This window comes from Spinacia oleracea, chromosome 2, assembly GCF_020520425.1.
Source record: "Spinacia oleracea cultivar Varoflay chromosome 2, BTI_SOV_V1, whole genome shotgun sequence".
Classification (NCBI taxonomy): Eukaryota; Viridiplantae; Streptophyta; class Magnoliopsida; order Caryophyllales; family Amaranthaceae; genus Spinacia; species Spinacia oleracea.
The window spans coordinates 81,960,076-81,979,226 of NC_079488.1; the positions used below are offsets into that span (position 1 = coordinate 81,960,076).

The 19,151-nt window shown below is 36.5% G+C and overlaps 1 protein-coding gene across 1 annotated transcript; it reads left to right on the plus strand.

Annotated features, from left to right (window-relative positions):
- The first annotated feature begins 767 nt into the window (after positions 1-767).
- Positions 768-8,855, plus strand: LOC110777290 (uncharacterized). The gene is made up of 10 exons (XM_021981899.2): positions 768-1,106; positions 1,210-1,277; positions 1,650-1,711; positions 1,798-1,947; positions 2,538-2,714; positions 4,257-4,469; positions 4,813-6,431; positions 7,541-7,594; positions 7,692-7,761; positions 7,886-8,855. Exons 1-10 carry the CDS (start codon positions 895-897, stop codon positions 8,579-8,581), a joined length of 3,321 nt encoding a protein of 1,106 aa, XP_021837591.2. The 5' UTR covers positions 768-894; the 3' UTR covers positions 8,582-8,855.
- Positions 8,856-19,151: the final 10,296 nt, after the last annotated feature.

Sequence of the window (19,151 nt, forward strand, 5' to 3'; positions counted from 1 at the left end):
AAAAACCCTAAATGCAGAATCATTTAACGACTTAAAAACAAATAAACCATAAAAGTTACCCCTCTCTCTACTATTTAACCAAATTAAGGTTTTTTTATAGGGTTTTTCTACTTTGTATGCCTTTAGTTCATTGATTTATAGGCTATCTTTTGCATTCTCCCAAAGAAAACAATAAAAAGTATTAAGTGACTTAGATAGTTATCATGCAATGAATGGAAAAAAACTGTAAAGATTTATCACACGCACCCAAATAATGGGACGCGGTATAATGTGCCTTAATTAAGTACTTCATTTCACCATTCACATTTGTCACCTTACCGCTAATTTGTTTATGACCTATAAGTATATACACATACATCAGTAAAACTGCATAATTTCGGGGAGAGATCATAATTGCTTAAATGCTTAATCGTACTCGATTCTTCCAATGTTGATCAATGCACAACAACAATAATCTCGAATGTTACATGGGGTTTTCATTTTACCTCAAGTACATGTAAGAGGATTCTCAACACTCGAAAATGGGTATGGAGTTATAGACACTTTGACTACTTTATTTTAAACTAAAATCATATATTTCTCATAAAGTAGCCGTATCGAACACTTGAACACATTATCGTATAGGTTACTCCGTCTCATATGACCATACGGGTAGCAGAATCCGGGTAGGCTACTCCATATTGCGAACTACTCCTAGGGCTCCTAGCAATACCAACTGTTGGACTAAACTAAGCCCAAAGCCCATATATTTATTCCCAATTTCCCACCAACTTCTAATATGGCGCGAAAATTGATACCCTTCTCCTTTCCCGATTTAGGGTTTTGATTGAATTTTGAACATAATTATTCCGAAAAGATCATCAGAACATCCATGAACAAGAATCAGTAGCAACAATGTCGATTTTTTCTGAGCAGTTAGATCAAATTAAAACCCTAAATATCTCATCTTCAAAATCAGAAAAGTCACTTGCTTACTCAACTCTTCAGCATCTTCAAGAGCTGGCGAGCAACGATGATTCGTTAATTCAACTTCTTGCTGATTTCAATGACTTTATCCTTTCTTCGATAATCGCTGACATTCGAGTTAACGATGCGGATGAAGAAATGTAAGCAGAAGTTATGCCTCAAATTAGTTGTTTAGTTTTGCAAATTACTGTTTTTATTTTATCGTATTGATTTAACATTTCAATTTTTGGATTGTTGTTGCAGTGTTTCACTGGCGTTGAAGTGTTTGGGCTTCATAATTTACCATCCTTCCCTCGTTGTAGCGGTTTCGAGTATGTCTTCAATTGTCTCTACTTTAAGATGATTACTTTATGATATAAGCACTTAAGTTTTGTGTCAGATTGTTATGAATGTATAATGGTATATTGTGGTTAACGAACTGTGCCGGGTCTTGGGAGTGATGAACTAATGATTGGTGAGAGGCTCGTATGATTAGATGAACTAGAATTATATTGTTGTTAACGAACTGCGCCGGATCTTGTGGTTGATGAAATAATGATTGGTGAGACGCTCGTATAATAGATGAATGTTTTGTTGTTACGGGGGTAGGGTGTACTTGAATGTATATTTGTTAACTATTTTATTTCATTCTCATAGTTGAGATTAAATTTCCCTATGTGATTGTGTGGAGTGATGAAATGCAGAGGAATACGTAGATCAAGTGCTAGAGTCATTGGCTAGACTGATAGTAACAACGAAAATTAAGGTAATGAATGCCTGTCATGTATTGGTCTTGTTGGGGTTTTCTGTTGCACCTGACGCATTCTAACATGTTGAAGTGCATGATTGCAGGTGGTTTGCAATCTAGGTGTGTGGTGTATATCAATCCAGCAGCTAGATGCTTCATATTTAGATTCTCACTTTGATTCCTTGTTGAGGGCTATTGTTCATTCCCTTGACAATCCTGTTGGTTCGTTATCTACAACATTTGAAGCTATTCAGGTATCTTGTTCAGGAGCGGGATCTTCTTTTAAGATACTATTAGACTAAAGTACTTCGATTTAACTACTCAATCTATAATGAACCTAATGATAGTGGACTCAATATATAGTGAGAGTATCGAACAATTTGCTAAGAAATATCTCTACTATGAGTGAATTATGTGAGTATGTGACAGGGGTGTAGCAACTAGCGACTTATCAATGAGCATCAGATGATGCTACATGTAGCACGTTGAGTAGTTGAAAAAACATCATGAATCATGTTTTACCATCCCTACTGCAAATTATTGAACTTCAACCCATAAGTCTTTGTGCAAAAGAAAATATCGGGTGGGGATGGAGTTGCCCAAAGTCAAGATTATGTACCTAAAAACAGTTGCTGATTTCTTCCTATTTCTGAAACCGCTGGAACGAGTGCTCAATCAGTTTATAAATGATTTGTTTTGATATATGGAGTTTTGCAAGGAGGAAGTTGTTGTGTTATGTTTGTTGCGTAATTATGTTTTCAATCCTATGTTTCTTTGCACAACGGATTGATTGATGTGAAGTTTCTGAATTCCTCTCTCTTTCTCGTGGTTCTGTTTCTGACAGGCTGTCACAAAGTTGGCAACTCAGATAAGTGAAAAAATGAGAGATTCATCGAACTTATGGGCTCCTTGTATATATAGAAGACTCCTTAGTGCCGATAAGAGAGAGAGGGATATGTGCCAAAGATGTTTATTGAAGATCAAATGTCTAATTGTTCCTCCACAATTGTCTCTCTCAAAGGTATGGACCTTTTCCTGCAGAAACTGATAATACTAGGAAACCATCATATACTTGTTTTTATGTTATAATTGGGTGAGGTAGAAAGAAACTGTGCTCTCGTGATATTCTTTCTTTTTGAATTTGACTAATCATGAAGCTGTTCATTGTTGTTATCTAGTCATCAAGAGTAATGTATTGATTGTCCTTTATGACAAAACATGTGATATGAGAAATCTATTTTCCATGGCCCTATTTATGGTCCTCTTGATTGAGTAGTATCATTTAGGAGTAGTGGGATGAGTTAGATTTCAGTCATTTCACTGTCTCTTACTCTATTTGTGACTTGTTCAAAAGTATGAACTGTCATGGTATTGTTAATCGTGGTACCTTTTTGTCTCCTTAATTTAAGCTCTTAGCCCCTCATTCATCTTATAGAGGGTTGAGTCTTATGCTATGGGGCCTGTGGGCCTTGATTGCTCTTTCGTTACAATTTCAAGTATGTCTTCCCTCATTTCTAGGGATATTTTACGCAGTAGTTTATTTTTTTACATCAAATAAGAAAAGGAATTTACAAATTGAAAACATGAAGGATTCTACAGAAATTCAAAATTCATAGGTCAGCTGAACATGTTGGCCAGAGACCTTCTGAATGGAACACCAGGTCAGGCTGCTAGCTATGTGAAATTATCTCTGATGTTATAGCCTGAATTCCCATCGGGATTCTTTCCCCAGTAAGCAGCAGGTTAACCAGTTGCTTAGAATATGTCTAAATCCTAATTGCCCAAAAACCTTTGAATTTCTCTCCAAACCCTTGAACACAAGCGTACACTTCCATCTGAAAACAGTGTCAGCCAAACCCCCCCCCCCCCCCCCCCCCCCCCCGACATAAACAGTTTCATTTAAATCTCTATGGACAAGTTTGCAGATTAACATTTCGCCCCTGAGATAGAATCTCATTTCTTGTTTACCGAATGGTCCATATTCCATAATATGATGATAAAGTAGGGAACTCTTGTATTTTGAGAGCCACCCTGAAGCTGAATAACTTATAAAATGTTGAATCCAAAGAGTGAGGAGTATAATACATTAGTACCTGAGGAGGCAGTGTATATTCCTAAGGATCCTATCTGCCAGAGCTCTGAAGAGATTGAGCATTTTCAAAGTCTATCAATCTCTGCTATGCCCTTTTGGCAGAGGCGCCATATGATAGAGTTAAGTTTTGCCTGTATGTTCATACTCTATAGGAACTTTCAGAAACTTTTTTAACTCAATCTAGGGGCTAAAATTCCTGAATTCTGGGCTAGCAATATTGCATACGCAGATTTGACTCTGAATTCACTTGAAACAAGTAGAATTTCGATATCTGAAATCTTCTTTGTCCAGAATTGGTGGTTCCAGCTGTGTAAAGTAGCATGAACAGAATCATTGGGAAAAGTTCCACTGCTTCCCATCATTAGAGTAGCTGGGAGACAGTAGAGCTTTATGCAGTAACCTAGTTTTCATGATCATTATTTTTCAAACAGACCCCACTTGCTTAATATGTTTTTTTTGTTTGTTTGTTAGGCCATTGCTCAGGACATGAAGCTAAGGCTACTTCCTGAGATGGAGGAAATGCTGAAACATGGTAAGAAACTTCAGGCTCTCCAAGCATGGGGATGGTTTATCCGTATTCTTGGACATTATTCCCTGAAGAGTAGGAGTTTGGTTAATAAATTGCTGAAACTCCCTGAGCAAACCTTTTCAGATCCAGATCCCCAAGTCCAGATTGCCACACAGGTATCCTTTTGTACCATGTTTTAGTTCATGAGGTGAGTAATATTGGATATACCTTTTCTGTGCCTTCTCTGTGGAGATTCTTCCACAGAAAAAGCCGCCACATGTGTTTTTTCTTGCAAGGATAAAAAAGTATAGTAGCACATGCTATGCACATTCGTCTTTCTTGGGAAATGAGTTCATGAATTGGTATTATTGTCTGTCATAATGTTTCCAAATGAGTTTATGATTCCTAACATTCACTCTCAGGCATGCCTTTGAACAAGATCCTAGAATACTGTAAGCTTAGGAATCATGGTAGTCCTATGCTCTTCCTTGACATCTAGTTCGTATTCTCGCTGTGCAGGTAGCATGGGAAGGTCTAATAGATGCACTTATTTTTCTTCCTTCAAAAGTTTGTGGTGATACTTCACAAGTTACTGCAAGAAGTTTAAAGCTCATTATGACACCAGTAATTGGAATCATGACAAGCAAAACTGGTATTTCTGTTCAATCATCTTGCCTAAACACTTGGTGCTATCTGTTACACAAGCTTGATAGCCGAGTAAATGATCCTCAGATACTAGGTATGGTTGTGGAACCTGTGTTTAAGATAGTTTTCAACATTGGACTTGAGGACGAGAACATGTGGAGGTGGAGGTTCTGCATGGATTTGTTTCATAATTTCATTCAATCAAAAACTGGAAGTTGTGGATTACGTACCCAGGTTAACAGTAAAATATCACCCGTAACAACTGATAATGTAAGTCGTTTATCGGAAGAATCTACATTAAAGAATTACTTTATTAGATGGTTGCCTTGGGACTATAGTCAGATGGATTTTCTTGTGAGAATGATACAGATGATTTTCTGTCAAGCAGCAAAAGTAACTTTGTGCCCTGAAATTAAGAGGCTGGTTTGTGATAATGCATTGAAGATTTTCCGTTTCTTCTTGAAAGGTGTTCAAATAGATTTTACGAAATCTTCAACTAATTATGACACTGTTATGCAGTCCATAAATGGCATTCTGGTGTTTTTAAAGACAGTATGTGACACTGCTTTATGTGTGGATGACGCAACACATGACTTTCAACTTGCTTGCTTGCGGACTTTAGAGGCTGTAACTCAGGAGCTTGATCCGTCTATTTTGGGCTCCCCTCTTTACAAGGTTCCCTTAGACACGAAGTATTTTTGTACAGGTGAAGTTGGATGCAAAATGCTGATAGGAATTTGCCCCATTAAGTTTATGGATATGGTTTCACCAGTAATTTATTTAACTTTTCATCACTTTTATTTGGTGGTTCAATTTAGCTATAAAATTGCCAGCGTTGGGTCCAGTATACAGGAAGCATATAATTATTTTAGTCGTGTACTATCTTCGTATGATTCTCTTGAAGTGATCCATGCCATTGTTGGTTTGTTGTATGATGGTGGTGATCATAACTCTTTGAGGGTTTGGATTACAGTTGCCCAGTGTTTGAAGGAATATGTAGATGGTGCCAAGGATCTCGTGCCATTCGCAGCTCAGCCTGGTAATACTGGTCGTCTTACCTTGTGCTACTTCTTGCTTTATCCATTTGTTGTCTGTACCTCTCAGAAACCAGTAAGCACCCAAAAGCCGTTCAGCTCCCTTATAGCTTCTTCATTTTACTCAGAGAACATTTCTCACGTTACAGAAGTGTGGATCTCACTTTATTGCATATTGAATTCTACTAACCTGCAAGAAAATCAAAATAAGAATAGTTTTGCAGAAGATATTTGTTCATCTTTGAATGGCTTCCTCCTTCAAAAAAGTGACACGGGGGAGGTTGTCACTGAGGTTAATCATCGTGATAACAGCCAGGAGCACCATTTTCTCTCTCTCTGTGGGATTGTAGCCGAGTGTATTTTAAAGAATTTGCATATAGAAAAGGTTGCTCCTGAAGCAATTAAGTGTGGTTATGCAGAATCCAGTGGCATTAACAACTGCTTGGAGTTCATAGCCAGGTTAGTGTTATTATGATTTTCTACCCTTGGAACTACTTATATCTGTTGTCTCTTTAGCAGTCACACATTGTTGCTTACTTGCCTTATAGTAGTAACGAACTTGACATGGCTTCTGTTTCTGCCCTGTTATGGGATATAGTTGCAAAAACTTGATGCATAGCTGGCTACATTTACATATCTTGGCAGTTGGCAAACCACTCACTCTGGTTTATTGTCAATCATAAACTATTCGGTATGCTGGACTTCAGATTCTGATAAAGACCTGCTTTAAGGGAACAATTGTCCTCTTTTTAGTCAATTTCCTGTGTTCATCTCTCCAGCCTCTATGTGTCCTGCATGGCTGCATGTTCTCGTTAATCAATATATTTCTGTCTTCTATGTTAAGTAACCGTAGACTGGCTGATTTCTTCTTTTTGATATAACAGTAACTTTACTCAATCATGGAATAACTTTTAATTTGTTTTAGTACAATACTACAGTGTACCTATCTTGAACTAGACTTTACCTTTTGTTGATGGAGCGGATGACCCTCTTTCACATAGTGGTATTTTACAGACATCTCTGTCCCTTTTCCTCCTTTTTTCGTTGCCGGACTCGTCCTTTTCTCTTTTCTGTCTTCCCTGAAACTGTGCTCAGATTAATGTATCACCATGATGTCCTGTTGTGTTGGAGATAAACAAGAAGTTTAGTTTTTTGGCTGGTCTTCTATGTATAATGGATAACTTTAGACCCTTTCAAGATAATAGCAACGAGTAAAATGAAATGCAAATAGGGCTGTAGGGGCGAATATTTCCATTCTGAATAATGATCCCTCCAGCTTTTAATGGGGAGATTATATCTAGCTTGTGTGCTAAATTCTGCTAGACTCGGTATAATTGTTGAGAAATACATACTGACATTGCTTTGCTACTTCTGAATGGATGTTCCATCTTTTGTCTAGCTCATGCAAAGATATAATACATTTCCTTTAGAGATCTGTTAAGGATATCTTAGTTGTTAAGTCTTCGAGAACTCATTAACGTTCTTGTTGATTACTATAATTCTGGTTTTACTTTTTACAATGTCGGTTCACTGCAGAGACCTGATTGTTTTTTGGCTTGATTATGTAGGCTTATGAATCTCGCGACCACAAATAATGAAGCACCAGAACATGTAATTTCAAGGTTGCGCATCTTCAGAACCAACTAGACAAGACATTTGTTTATGCATTTCTATTTTCCATATACTACGTATACTAACTTATTATTGTTGATATTGCAGGATACTTCCTCCTTTGACACGCTTAGTCAGTTGCCTTCAGTGGAAGGAAGATATTATTTCCGTGTTTAAGGTTTGTGAATCATACACTTATTGAGTTATATCCTTAAGTTTCGTTTTCAGAAAAAATTCCATGACTAAATAGCTGTAAATTCTACGAAGCGTATGTTAATTTTAACCCACTGATATGTTGTCAGGTTCTATGTGATCCACTGCTGCCTTTGCTGTCGGACTCTGCAACAAACTGTGAAAGCATCAAAGATCATCTGCAAATCTTGTGGAAAGAAATTATTAGAAGTTTGCTACGTAGTTGGCCAACAATTGTATTTGACTCCACCTTCCTTGAGCTTCAAGCACCTCTACTCGAAAAAGCACTCGACCACCCTAATCCTTCCATATCAGACCCCACAATCAACTTTTGGAACTCTGCTTACGGAGATGAAGCCCATTTAGATTTTCCCCCATGTTTGCTCCGTGTTTTGGACAAGCTATTGCGAGTTGGAAAGCTAAAGATCCGAAACAGAAGAGCACCAGCAGTAGAGAAAAATAGTCCGAGTTTAGAGGTTAACACTTCTGTTCCGAAGCCCAAAGTAACAGCTACGTTAAATATGTGCTCAAAACGAGTAAAGCTTTTGGAAAATGTAATGGATGGTTCTTCTTGTAAGAGCAAGCTGCCTCCATGCCCGAAAAGAAAGAGGTCAGAGCTCACTGAACGTCAGAAGGAAGTGAGAAGGGCACAACAAGGGAAACTGAGAGATTGTAGTGGGCATGGTGCTGGAGTTCGAACGTATACCACTGCTGATTTTTCTCAAGGTAGCCAGGATGATTCACAAGATAGTCAGGACATTCGTGATCCTTACTTGATTTTGAATATGCTTAGAAGAACCAGTTGATTGTGGAATGTCACATTGTAAACTAGTCTTGTGTTACTTGTGTATATTTGTGTAAATATTGTAACACGAGTTTTACTTTTGTTGTTTCAATACTTTCCTAAGAGGAACACATAATTCTTCTGCATGAAAACGGAAGACTATCTCTGCACCAGTTGGACCAATGAGGTTTTGGCATAGTGGTTAAGACCGAGATCCTGTGTATGAAAGGTCTCGTGTTCAAATCTCCCTTTTGTAATTATATTGCCCTTAATTTGTTACTCATTCACACCAAAAACTCCGCACCAGTTAATGTATTAGCGCCCTATGCGGTCGGATAGTGTGGAAAGGAGTAGTGTTGCGGTGAGTTTTGAATTTCGCAAAGGCTTTGGTTACACCCAGGGTAAGTGGTCCCTGGGTACCTTGCCCTCTTACTGGATGATTACACATCATCTTTGCCACGTCAGTCCTAATTTTTCATTTCGAATTTCAGTTGCTTTTTGAATTTGAAATTCAAATTATATTTATTTTATTTTCCTTTTTTTTCGATGATACCGATGAATCTGTTGATGTTCGTTGATTTTGATCTATTCGTCCCCCCATATTGTATCAATGTAAGAGATGAAGTTTTTTGACATAACTATTTATGTCGACATCATCTTTAAGTGATTGAAATCGTAAAAATGAACCAGTCTATCCCCTTGAATTTTAATTTTAATTCGACTGATATTTGTATTTTTTTTGTTTGTTTGACAAAATACAACAGTGAAGGCCTGAATATGTGCGTAATAACAAAAGGGACTGTTTGTGCGATATGTATTTTGCTAAAAAATTGTTTCAGAAGTTGAACTTCGGAGAAGATGAAGGGCTGAAGGCGGAGTTTCCTAAGTAAAGCTTATGTGCGAAAAACACCCCAAAAAAAAAATTGGTTTCATATTGTTTGTGTAGGATCGAACCCAGGACCTCAGCAGAGTCAAGGCAAAGAGCATTGAGTAGTAGCAGTAATATACATGTGTTTAACATGTGCAGTCAAAAAAAAAAATCATTGTGACAGGGAGGCAAAGCCATTGGTTGTTGTAATTGAAAAATCTACTTAACCTTTATCCCTTATTTCATTAAATTGCGATGTTTCTTTATGTTGTATATGAATATTAAGTGTAAACAATTACGTTGAATACAGTGGTTGTTATTTTAAAAAATATAAGAGAAATCTAGACGACAAAATTGTATAATTTTCTTAGTTGTTTTATTTGTGTTCGTCAATTTGTCGTATCAATTTATCTAATTGTTTTAAAAAGTAGTCAAAACAGATGAAGTGGTACATGACAAAAATTCTAAAAAATGTAATATAGAGAACAAGAAGTAATTATAATCCTTAGTGATATTTAGTTTTGATATCATAATTGTGTACAAAAATTGGACATAATAATGCCGTATATTTTTCTAAATAGTTGAGGCCGTACAAAAGTTGTTAATCTAAACCCTTCCGAAATACTAATTAGTGGAGGTCGTACAAAAGACCGTACAAAAGTTGTTAATCTAAGCCCTTCGGAAATACTAATTAGTCTAGGCCGTACAAAGGTCCGTACAAAAGTTGTTAATCTAAACCCCTCGGAAATACTAATAAGTCGAGGCCGTGCAAAAGTCCGTACAAAAGATGTTTATCTAAACCCCTCGGAAATACTAATAAGTATTGATTAGACTATGTAAGTTAAAACAAAATGTTACATAGAAGACCTTTACCGTAAACCCTAATCCTCACCAAACAATCGCCTCAACGACTCTCCAAAATCCTCGTCATCATAAATTCTCTTCCAATCCTTGCAAACTGCCTTACCTTTTTCCCCACCCGGGCCGTTAACCTCGGGAAATTGTAGTATGCTAAAAGCAGCTCGTTGTGAAAAACGTCATGAGCCTTCATCCAAAACACAAGAGTTACACAAACAAAAAAATGATTACATGAAAACAAATTCCTAAATAGTAAGACTAAGTTATAGTTTAGAAATTATTGTTCTAGTAATTCTTCCAAAACCAAGTGTTATTCCTAAAAAAATTGATTTTAAAATCTGGACAGTTAATCAAAACTTTAAAAATTTATAAATTAAGGATAAATTGTTTTTTTCCACCTACAAAAATCGAAAATTTGTTTTTTACCACCTAAAAAACTAAAAATTATATTTTACCACCTAAAAAAAATTTAAAAATTGTTTTTTACCACCTGAAAAATGGGAAAGTAGATGAAAATGTTATGTGGGGGGCACAATAACGGTAATATTTTATATATGTTCTTTTCTTCCACTATTTCATATAATTAACTCTCTTCTCTTCCCCCGCTTTCTTATTTTTCATGAATTCACATAATTTTTCACCATTATTCATAAAATTAACAAAATTTAATGAAAATAAAGAGAGAATGGTAAAAGAGTTAAAGAAATTCATAAAGGGAGCATGGTTATTAAAATCGCGATTCAGATCATAGAATCTTACGATTCTACGATTCAAATATGTCTTACGATTCGATTTACTATTCTACACGATTCTACACTTTTTTCTCGACTAGCGAAAACCTCATAAATTTGAATCACGTAGAGAAAATAATTAATAGAAAAATATTGCTAATTATTGCTTGTATAACTATTAAACAACTATATATTTCAGTTATTAAGTTTTTTCCTATAATATAAGCACTTTAAATGAAATTTGAGAATAAAACCTTGATTATATTTGTTTATAGAATCTTACGATTCTACGATTCGGTTTTAGGATTCGATTCTAAGAATCCCTTCCGATTCAAAGTAGAATCACGATTTTGATAACCTTGAAAGGGAGTGTAAAAAATTGGAGAGAAATTGAGTTAGGTAGCCACACATAAAGGTTGCATCTACTTTTTTGTTTTTATGTGGTAACAAACAACTTTTAATTCTTTTGTAGGTGGTAAAATACAAGTTTTAATTTTTTAGGTGGTAAAAAATAATTTTTCGGTTTTTATAGGTGGTAAAAAATAATTTGTCCTAAAATTAAATTTCCTTAAAATTTCAATAAATGTTAATTTGAACCATTAAGACAAATTTATAATTAAGAAAAAAATTCTTCCAGTAATTACCAATTAATGCGTCAAGTTTAGACCTAAAAATTAAAATCTGGAAAATTAAGCATAACTCCTAAAAAATAATTCCCAAAAAATAAGACTAACTTACATTTTAGAAATCATTGTTCCAGTAAATCATCGAAAACCAGTTGTTAACAACAAAAAATTTGAGTTTAATCATTAATTTTAAAACACTTAAAAATTACAAATACTTAAAATTACAAAAAATTTAAATCTGAAAAATTAAGTTTTTTTTTTCTTTTTTTTTATATTTGTTTGGTGCTTGGGCGGGATACAATTTGGGGAAGTTACTGGCGGTATTATTCCCGCTCACAAATGCTAAATGGCGCATTATGCCCAAATTTTTCCCCCTCAAAGCCTTTGCATTTCCCCCCTAAAACTTAATTACTCTTTGCTTATTTGGACCACTTAGATGGCAGGGTACCTGGGCCCCTGGTACACCCAGTGTAACTGTATCATCTCCCTTTGAATTTGGGGATCCAATTTGTTTTTTTTTAAGCCAGTATTAGATTTTGATGCAAGATGCAAAGTAGAGACTGCCATTTGCGGAATTGCGGGTTATGGCATTATATGAGTTGGCCCAAACTTCTATCGTCCAATGAGCATAACAATAATAATTAAAACGGATTTTTCAAAAAATACTTGAGTTTTGGCGTAATTCACCAAATGCCCTTCGATTTCAATAATACATAAAATACCCCTAATTCAAAACATAATACACCAAATACCCATATTTCAATATTTAATCCACCAAATATTATTAATGACGTCACCAACTCCATAATCAACCAATAACGTCTAATTAACCCACCTAATTCCTAATTAACCTCCTTAATTAACCCACCCACCCATTAGCAAACCTAATTAATCCATCTATTAACCCATTAACCCACTAACACACTCACTTCTTTTTCTTTTCTCTTTCCCCTCCTCGACAAGTCGCCGACCCACCACTACACCGCCACCATGCCGACCTTCTTCATCTCTTTCCTTCCTTCCTCCCCGACGACCCTTGCCTACTTCCTATATCTTTTTCCTTCTCCCGTGTTTGTTTCACCTTCAACACTAAAAACCCCCAAAATTTACTTTCAAAATTGAAAGAGAAGGTGAATCGTCAATGGAGGTTCACGATGAGGGAGGGGGGAAGGAATGTGGCGTGGTGTTGGTGGTTGGGAATTGCAATGATGGCGGCGGCAACGGGGTGCTGGAGGTAGCAATTAAGGTTGGTGGTTCCAGCATGGTCGAGAAAAAAGGTTTCATCCTCTTCTCCTCCTTCCTGTAGTGTATTCAATGGGCATCCGGTATAAGGTTTCATCCTCTTCTCCCCCTTCAACTGCTCCGCGCGCATCTCTGACTTTTTTGCCACCGACGAATAATCCACCCTGATTTTTTCGCCGCTGAGGGATAATCCCATTGCCAGTCGCGAAATTTGCCGACAACGATCTTATTTTCCTACTTCGCATGCTGGAGTTCTTCCGTTTTCGTCTTGATGATTGGGCCCATGTGCTGCATCCCACCCGTGAGATTAACAACCAGATTCATACTCATTTAGTTGAGATAACAAGACCCAATTTTGAGGGATAGGAAGAACAAAGAGGGAAGATGCTATGAATTTTGAAGAAATATGAAGCAACAAGTGTAGATTAAGAGGTAAAGAGGAATTGAAATTGAGGCAGAATGAACAGTAGGTAGATGACGGAAAGGAAAGAAGACGGGGTGAGAGAAAAGAAAAAGTAATTAGTGAAAATGGGTTAATGGTTGAGTTAATTAGGTTAATTCGGGTTGATGACGTCATAAGAGGAGTGTGTGGTGTATTATGTTTTGACTTATGGGTATTTTATGTATTATTGAAAATCGAGAGGCATTTGGTGAATTACGCCAAAATTAGGGGGTATTTCATGAAAAAACCGAAAAAATATTGCGAGGTCTGATAAGAAACGTATGCGTCATATTAAACAAGTTTGACTTTGTAAATTATAAAATAATCATCTTCATACACTATAAAACAAGTTCGACTTTGTAAATTATAAAATAATCATGATCATACCCTATTAAACAAGTTCGACTTTGTAAATTATGGAATAACCATGTACATGAAAAGAAATGATATTGAATTAAGAGTTGAGGTACCAAGGAAAGTGAAGACAACTAATTACGACGTATTGTAACAGGGAAAGTAGGATTCAAAGCAAAAGTGAAAGGAAAAAGAATGTTAAAATGATACTCTGTTAATTATTTAAAATACTTCGCGATACGTACAATTTATGTGAAGTTTTCTTAAGAAACGAAACAAAAAAAACGAGAGATTCACCTTTAGTCTAGAAAGAAATTTTGGTCGGTTTAGAGTCGTTATTTTACAATAACTTATTTTTTCGAATCAACTAATTATATGTAATCAATTCATAGGTCTGTACATACCGGTGTACTACATACTAGTGGTTGATGCTCCTACTTTTTTTTTAATAATAATTTACAGTGCATTTGGAAGCTTATCTTTTTATACACCTCATTGTTAGAATAGAAATATGATCTTTATGATCTTTCCAAAATCTAGGAAGTTTTTTTTTATTATTTTTTTATTATTTTTTACAATCCCTGAAAGAATTTTTAGGGACAAAGTGGTAATTAATATGCTTCAATCAAAAATTTGAAAAACAAATGATTATTGTCAGATGAAATCACTATAATTAGATTATTATTTTTACTTGAACTTAAAAGTTGTCAATCGATGAGGTTTTGCGCTATAACTTTAGAGCTTAGACCATGCTCTACTATAAAATATCTATTCCACATCTTACCATTAAATTAGAGTAAACTCCAACATTGTTTGAATTAATCTTATTTCAAAACACATTACTATTTCTACTTATAAATTTTAGACAACAGCTTACTTCCACATTTGGGCCATTTACCCTATTTGAACCCAAATTTAAACAATACCATAAACAAAAATATCTACACATCGACAAGATTCTGAGCTATAAATTTACAAGCTATAAATTTACAACTTAGTCTATAATTTCAGAGTTTGAACCATGAAACATCTAAACCCATTAAATTAGAGTAAACTTCGACATGGTTTGAATGACAATTTTATTTAAAAATATTAACTTAGTACGTGCCCCATGCTATTGCATGGGATAACTATAAAAGTATAATCATGTTACATCAATATAATAACAACAATAAACTCCCACTTCAAATTTCGTATTCAATCATTTTACAACATAGGTAATATACCATCAACCGAGGAATACGTGTGTGCGCATGCAATAATCTACCCTAAAAAGTTTATGTACGTCAAACTTTATGTGGAAATAATTGCATGTTTAATTAATTCATACCCTGATATACTTTACCCTTTATTTTAAATACTGTTATAAACATACTTCGTATGATTTACTTCTAGAATTAGGTAACATGCAATCTAATTCTTTCGTCAAAATATAATTCACGAATTTAGCATTTTTAATTTGCCCTCCTAATAGAGTTATAACTAATAAACACCACTATTGATAAAAACAAGGTCACAAAATTGATATTCTTACATTGACCATCATTGCATATTGGTTTAAACCATTTATTTTGGCGTTATATAAACAACATTTCCATTCAAAAGATTTCATGAAAGCTTTTAACTAATTCCATTCGATATGTTTCTGGATATAATCATAACTTGCGTAAAACAATTATTTTTTGAGAGGCATAAGCAATTGAGATAAAAGGTCCAACACTAAATTTTTAAGTACATGTGCTTACCCACCATTTAATTCACCAGTCTTTTTTATATTTGGATGAACAAACAAACTGCTACATCCGAGTATCCAACCGTGGAGAGATGTAAGTTGAATGGTTATGTAGGTGTATAATTTTATAGAAACGACCTATATTTTAAGATAATTGTATTATATGTGACTCTATTAAGTCTTCCTATAACAACTTTCGACTACTAACATAGATACAACCCAAACTTGTCATATTTCAGTTTATCGAATAATAAACGGCCTTGATCACTGAAAAATCTCCATTAAAGTTAATCTTATGATTTTGATCCCATGATATAAATTAAAGTGTAAGTAAATGTACAAATAAAAATTACTTCAAACACCTCCATGTGTGTACTTCATTGTGTAGTGATTCATTTTACCTTATCTCTCAAAAAACTAATAAAATAGTGCGTAAAATTCACAAATCGGAGTTGAACCAAGTACCTTCAATACCTATTTCTGATATCTTATTCTCCTTCTCTAAAATAATTAAAGTGTCCATATTTCGTTCTTAACCGCAAGCACAAACTGTTTTTTAGCAATTTATGGTTTGGTTTGGATCGGATCTTCGAAATTTTAAAACCAAACCGAACCGCAAACCATACTAAACATTTTGTGCATAACATGTTCTATTTACATGTATTTTAAAGAATTATATCCAATATACCTCTACAAAAATATTATTATTGACTTATGTGATTTATTCTAAATTGATCGATTTTCTCAAGCATTTTTTCAATGTGTTTAGTTAAACTTTTATGCTATAAACAACTTTCACAAAAAAACATTAAAAAATATTGTTAAACTGCACCAAACCATTTTAATGTGATTTTTTTAGTCCGATTGACAATTAATCAAGTTTACCATACTTTACGGGTTGGTTTGAATTTCGTCCCAAATTGCACCAAAACCGACGATGTTCATCCCTAAACATAATACATCACTTTTAATTTATGTTTTTATACTGTTAAATTATTATTGTTGACTATATAAGTGATTCTAATTTCCATAAATAATACTTCTTTAAAGAAAATTTTAATGAATTCTACTATGGAGTACTCCGTATATAAAATTGGAATACATGAATTTCACTTCTCTAAAAAATGTTAATAATTTTTTTAATATTATTATTATTATTATTATTATTATTATTATTATTATTATGGGAAAACACCAAAACGTTACAAGCTTAACAAGCTACAAAGATCAAGTGAACTACAAGAAGTTGAAGTATTATTATTATTATTATAAAGAAGCGATTACACAAAGTTGGATGGGAGCCTAGTTACTAATTGGGCTCCAACACCCTTATTCAAAGCAAAACACAAACGATGAAAAAGAAAAGAACGAATATTAGCAGCAGCCGTGTTACTCTGAGCAACCCGTGAGACCCTAGCCATGAACTCGAGGGCATCACACCCTAGTTCTCCAAAGGTGGAGAAAGCAAAAGCGATAAAACCATATCTGTTGTCTATGCACTTCGCTTCATACTTCTTCTTCTTCCTGGCAACAGCATTAGCGACAACAACCCCAGGAGCAAAAGCATCAACCCATGGCCCGGTGAATGGAGAGATACCTGTGACATCTAAGCATACATTTTTCCCTTTGTCCCAAGAGTAGACAAGAAGGTCTGCAGGACGGAGATCTCCCTTCCTCAGACAGAAAACCCAAAGGCACCTCCTTCTGCACAACAACCCTAGCCTGCGAACAGATATCCCATAACACATCTCGAACCAAGTTATTATTATTATTATTATTATTATGAGAAAACACCAAAACGTTACAAGCTTAACAAGCTACAAAGATCAAATGAACTACAAGAAGTTGGAGGGTAGCCGAGATACAATCTGGGCCCCCACTCCTCTAGCTATGGCGAACCCGATCCTGCTGAAAATGTGGGCAGCTGCCCGCGCCCCAATGTCTTGAGCCCTGGAGTACGTCTGGACCCGCTTCAGCAAAGAAACAGCCCCTTTCTCTAATTCCCCAAAAGAAGAGAAGGAAAAAGGAAAGAAACCGTAACCCAATGCCCTACACCGTGCCGCATACTTATCCACCTTCCGCTGCGCTGCAACCGCCACAACCCGACCCCGAACGAAGCCTGACAACCCCGATTGCGTCATAGGGGAAGACCCAGTCAAGTCAACACACACATCTAGACCACCATCTCATGAATAAAGCAATATATCTGCAGGACGAAGAGCTCCATCAACCTCACTAGTCAGCCCAACATCAACCTCCTTGCGAGCAGAAATCCCCGACCGATAGAAAATATCCAAAAGGGTATCACGAACAACATTATGTCGATGTTTGATACCCACAATCCCAGCACAAGACACGGCATGATCCCCATAAATGTCCCCATCAAAAACCCGAGAGCAAGCAGAACACGGCGTCGAATCAGAGAACAACGGAATACCCAACCGATAGCAAAGAACCGAACGATAAGTCTTACCGTTCATAGTCTGGCCTAAACCTGAGATGGGGACTGCCCGCAACCAAGCTGAGGAGTGATCCCCCTGCTGTGATTTCCATAAGGCAACATGACGTGAAGATAAGGAGTAGGCGGATACCGCATCAGCAGTAACCTTCGTGAAATATATGTCTGCCAATTTCTTCATGAGTGTGGGGACAGCGATCTCACTAGGGCTACTCATAAGGTCGGTATCCACGGTCCTATTGAAAAGACCAAGAGCATCCTCAAAGGCCGATCCCCGACCATCAACACCTGAAAGCCGAAGAAGCGAATCCTGCAAACCAGAGGACTGCAAACGGGATGCAAGAAAAGCATAATGCCGAACATCACCAGCTGAATAAACACCCAATCCTCCATAAGAATAAGGCAAGGTGGCAAGACGCCATTGCCAGTCACCGAACCCAGGTCCCGAAGCAGTCACGATACACTCTAAAGAAGCCCGAAGAGCCACATCAAAGGATAATTGGGCTGCTTCGAAAAGATGAGGCGGACAAGTGCGCATAGCAAAGTAGAGTTTAGAGACTCCAGTACACGCACGAAGAAGCAACAACTCACACTGGGGATCATTAAGCTTAGCTACAGCATCCATCAACACAACAGTCTTCGACACACGCTGCGAAACCAACTCCTTACAAAAAGAGGAATCCGTACTGACTGGACCACCAAGCAACTTAACACCAAGCACCGGGCGAGCAATATCTGAAGGAAAGACACCCTCTAGACAACTGCGTGGGTCCTCCGAAGGCCAGAAAACCTCTGTCTTCTCAACATTAACATGGAGACCTAAATGAGGACCCTCCTCCAAAATCAACTCCAAGACCTCTCCAACCACCAAAGTGTCACCAACGATAGTGCCATCGTCCAAGTACCAAGCTTGAAGAGATAGATCAAAAGAGTCTCTGATTCGACACACCAGAGGATGTAGAACAAGAGAGAAAAGCAAAGGGCCGAGAGGATCCCCTTGCTGCACACCTTGACAAGACCACAAGGTATACTCCCCATAATGCAGCCGCGCTGGAGAAGAGTAGCAGAATTCAACCCAACGCGAAAGAGCAGGACAATGTAGCCGAACCTCACGCAACAAAGCCGATCGATCAACTAAATTGAACGCATTCTGAAAATCCACCAATAACATAGAGAGGCCAACATCGGCCCCACGAGCCTCAACCAACCGATTGACAGCATGGAGAATAGCCTCACCACCTGCTGGAACCCCAACTCCAAACTGAAGACCTCCAAAGTAGT

Bases quoted from the DNA above. Each gene is read 5' to 3' on its own strand.
- LOC110777290 (XM_021981899.2), top strand. From the start codon at position 895: ATGTCGATTTTTTCTGAGCAGTTAGATCAAATTAAAACCCTAAATATC. The intron at 1,278-1,649 runs GTATGTCTTCAA...GATGAAATGCAG, and splicing joins CCTCGTTGTAGCGGTTTCGA to AGGAATACGTAGATCAAGTG. The intron at 7,762-7,885 runs GTTTGTGAATCA...ATATGTTGTCAG, and splicing joins ATATTATTTCCGTGTTTAAG to GTTCTATGTGATCCACTGCT.